The sequence below is a fragment of the Stegastes partitus genome, unplaced genomic scaffold, assembly GCF_000690725.1.
Source record: "Stegastes partitus isolate 25-593 unplaced genomic scaffold, Stegastes_partitus-1.0.2 Scaffold10, whole genome shotgun sequence".
Lineage (NCBI taxonomy): Eukaryota > Metazoa > Chordata > Actinopteri > Pomacentridae > Stegastes > Stegastes partitus.
The window spans coordinates 964,559-968,947 of NW_007577741.1; the positions used below are offsets into that span (position 1 = coordinate 964,559).

The 4,389-nt window shown below is 42.4% G+C and overlaps 1 protein-coding gene across 3 annotated transcripts in view; it reads left to right on the forward strand.

Moving 5' to 3' along the window:
* Window positions 1-4,389, forward strand: part of cadpsb (Ca2+-dependent activator protein for secretion b) — a 71,683-nt gene that overhangs the window by 13,034 nt on the left and 54,260 nt on the right. For all 3 annotated transcript variants that reach the window (XM_008285771.1, XM_008285779.1, XM_008285787.1), the window contains exon 2: window positions 3,304-3,417. In XM_008285771.1, the coding sequence (XP_008283993.1) occupies window positions 3,304-3,417 (114 nt within the window). The remainder of the gene's footprint in view (window positions 1-3,303; window positions 3,418-4,389) is intronic.

The window sequence follows — 4,389 nt, forward strand, 5'->3', positions numbered from 1 at the left end:
TCAATATTCTTTTCATTGTTGATTAATCCAACAAAAATCTGATTTTATTTAATTTTTTTAGTGTCAGAAGATAGTCTGTAACAATCCCTACAAATCCAAAGACCCAATATAGTTTAATGTTTTAAATATGTAAAATGACAAAGAAAAGCCTGAAATCCTCCCATTCCTGAGGCTGGAGGGACAGAATATTCAGCATCTTGCTAGAAAAACTGCTGAAACAATTAATCGACTATTGGAATAGTAGCTTGATTAAATTTCTGTCAGTCGATTGCTTGACTAATTGTTTCAGCTCTAATTACAGTTGCTCATTAATACACAATCAAAAACGGTCAGAAATTCATTTTGTCCTCCCGCCGTAGACGAGCAGCCGTTCAGAGCGTCCACTTCAGAGCTGCTTTCAGTGCAAACAGCGGAGCTGCAGTATGGACGACCTCAGGTCTGGTGCACAAGTGCTAGCTTTGCCCTGAAACATTTCAGTCAGTTTGGTTCAAGTTTGTTTTTGTGCCTCTCTTCAAAAGCCCAGCAGTCAACAGAAGCCGTCTCAGGCTGTATTTTCCTCTTTATATTACACATTATTCATTCTGCTTTCTCGTGCTGCAGCTTTTCTGTCCCTGTCTTGATCGATTGCATCTCAGCGCTCGGCACTCGGTCTTAGCCTGTAACGCTTGTTTTGAATTTATTCCTTTATTGCAAATGTTTTCCCTGCATAAGAAAGGTACAGTATTTCAGAACATAATAAGAATTGCGTTCTTATGAGGGAATGTAATGCCAGTATCATAAATGATATTTAGTGTACCGTAAATTCCAGACTATGAGCGCACCTGAATATAAGCCGCACCTACTAGCTTTAAAAAGAAAACAAGTTTTGTACATATACAGGCTGCACTGGTCTGTAAGCCACAGGTGTCCACATTGTAACATGAGATATTACACAGAAAGATGTTTTTAAACTTTTAGTTAAACTGGTAACGTACACAAATACGTAAAGAAAATTACGTTAAGAAAATAAAAAATACAGTGGCCTACCAGGAAAAGTCATTGATCGCTATCTTCATCTTCCTCCTGCACTAAAACCACTAAAGTCGTCTTCTTCAGCCTCAGAATTACTTCGTCAAACACTTCCTCTGTCTCTCTTTCGCTCTCAATGTCACTTTCGTCTTGAGGCAAATTCATAAAAATGATAAAAATCCATAAATAAGACGCGTCATTGTTTAAGCCGCAGTGTTCAAAGTGTGTGAAAAAAGTAGCGGCTTATAGTCTGGACATTACGGTATGCATTATAAGTGTGGAGTCTCAGGGAAGATGGAAACGTTGATGCATTTATTCTTAAGCTCACTTTCAGAGATGGACAAGCAGCCGAGGCCGCGCGTGTCAACTGCAGCTTCCACACTGATTTGCATAGCGGTGTTAATATTTCCGTTTCTTGCCTCAGGATGTTCCTTGAACACGGCGGTCTATTAAAACATTGAAGGAGTGGTCCACACTTTCTCTTTAATCTCACATGGAGCTGCTGCAGAGATGAATAAACCTGAAACCTTCAAGCACAAGTATTGATCTCTGATGTTGTTGATGCTCTTTTCTTTTATGTTGTAAGTGGAACTTTTATGTTTGGACATTAAGTGCTATATCATCCTGAGATCCACTCCACCACCACAACAGGCTGCAGTCGGAGTGATGCCCTGGTGGGGCGGTTAGCGATACTATGAGTTTGGCTTATTTTCACTGACGGCCATGGACAGGTCACCTCATCATTAACCTGCAGTGAGCGTGTCTTCATCTGTGTGTTTGTACTTCGGCTGCGTCCCTGAAATTCCTCTTGGCGATTTCACTTTGGCTCAATTAACGAAATCTTAAATTACATGATCCTCATTTCTTGAGCGTTATCAAAGGGGGGGTTGGGGTAGTACGGTGGTCACACAGATGGTGTTGAGATTGCCTCACAGGCACATGATATGTGGTATTTTTCCATCTCACTCCTACACCAAAGTCTGTCACTTGCAATGTGCTGCTGTACGCATGCAGACACACACATAACCAGCAGGTCCTTGCGCTTGTTTGATATATACAACAGCTTGATTGAAGGCAGTTGTCAGAGGGAGATTGTCAGTCTATTGACCGCTCGGTCACCGACTCAGTAACCATGCGTGAAATCAATCCAGGGCCGTCCAGACCTGTGTGAAGCTGGAGCGTGAAACAAGGGGAGATCACAGGACGGACTCCAGGAAATTAAAGGCAGAAACTAATATCAATGAGTACATTTAGTGATTCTGTCTCGTTGTGCATAAAGGCTTTGTGTCGGCTTCTTGTTGCTGAAGTCATAACGAACACAGTGTGAGCGATGCTGAAGAGTCTCGGTGATGCAGCTGACAGCGACGTGCTAACATGCTGAGCAGGTTTAAACAGGCTCCAAACACAAAGGACAGCTGAGACTGATAAGGTCATTGGTTTTGCAGGTTTCTAGTCATAAACCGAAAACGGTGGACAAATAATTTGATGTGGTGACACTTAGACGAAAACTGTTGAAACTGAACCAAATTTCCTGACAATCCAGGAGTTGTTGAGGTATTTTAGTGGTGGAACATCTGCCCGAATGTGACGTTACACCTGCTGTGTTTGATCTTTGCTGGACGTGCCTCGACCTCCGCTGTTTGTGATATTCACGGCCAGAATGTCAGAGCCTAGCTGGGGCCTGAACGTCGTCCAGTTGGGTGACGTTAGGGTGGCGTCTCCTCTGTTTGCGGTTGATGTTGTCCTTTCAGCTCCACTGGACCGTGATCTACAATGTCCACTGGAGAGCTTTTCAGCCGAGTGTGACGTGTTCGGGTTGCAGGATTGCTCCGGTCGGGTCTGGGGAGGGGGGCGATTTCAGGAGTTTCATTCGTGAAGGTTTAATGCAGACTCGAAACTTGAAATCAGTTAATTGGCACTCTCACCGACAGTCACAATCTGGACAGCGACTGTAGGTGAGAGAGACAAAATCAGCTGAACTCAAGATCCTGGATTCGCGCCACCTGATAGCTTGAGGGCATCAGTCTTGAGCTGCTGGATGATGACTGTCTGAAATGGGATGCAAATGTAAACCTGTGGTAAACACTGGAGGGATAACAGTTCTCAGCTGGCCTGGTAGTTGCTAACACATCCCCAGGAGGAGCTGGAGAACATTTCTAATCTCCTTCTGACCACAGTCTAAAAAAAAAACAATTATAAATTATTAATATTATTTGCCTGTTTTTACACATTTTCCTGCTCTGTTTTTTGGGGGAGTTTTTTCTGAGTTGTCCTCTGTTTGTCCTTTTCCCAAAGATAACCAAGCAGCAGCTTCAGCAGACCAAGGATCGCTTCCAGGCCTTCCTCAATGGAGACACACAAATCGTGGCTGACGAGGCATTCATCAACGCTGTGCAGAGCTACCACGAGGTACCAACACACCACAGCATGTTTATCCAGTCACTGAATGTGTCGTATTTTGTGCACATCTCATTCATACATGTGCCTTTTTCTCTGTTTTTTACTCTAAAAATGCAGCAAAATATTCAATAATCTTTGTGATGTACATATTGTGTTGTTGTAAATGTGTGTGTTCTCTCATTCTATATAAAATTTTAAAGCAGCTTCCAATCCAAAATGTCAAAAAAAAAGCACTCCACAGCCTTCTTGCTATTCCATGTCAAAATGCCTGAATTCAGAAGGCTGAGTGGTAAAATGGTGGCTGAAGCTTTTCACTGCACAGATTATGAGTCAGAGCATGTGGCTGACACAGCCATCTTTTCCAACTTCACTATTCAATCTGCAGATGAAAAAGTCATTATTACCGTGAATTCAGTACAAAAGGCGTAGCGTGCGGCATTAGCGGGACATGTTAAAGGCCAAATTCACGACGGAAAAACAAGCCATTATGAAAAACCGATGTATGAAATTGCACCCATCAGAAAACACACACTGTACATAATGACTTTAAAAAAAAAAAAAAAAGTTAATTACAAGACGACCTCTGCGCTGCGTGACGGCTAAACAGGAAGCTGGTTTATTTTGTGATATGTAATGTTCATGTGAAATACAGTTTGCAGTCAGGAGGATGATGGGAATAGTAACTGTAGCCCTGAGGCGGAGTTGTTCAGATTAACAGTTGGAGAGCTTTAAACCATGTTCCCACTCCTCTACGATGCTCACTCACATACTGCACAGACTGTCCTGTTCAACCATCATCAGTGTCATAACTAACTTCAAGGCATTTTTTTTCTAAAATGATGAGCCTGACATATGATTCCTGCTGGGGACATTTGACTTCCACTTCTTCTCTACGTATGTGTCCTGTCACCACCGAAAAAAAGACAGAAATGCCAGTAATAAGATATAATGAGTCGCATGCAAGATAAAGTGCAGTTATTT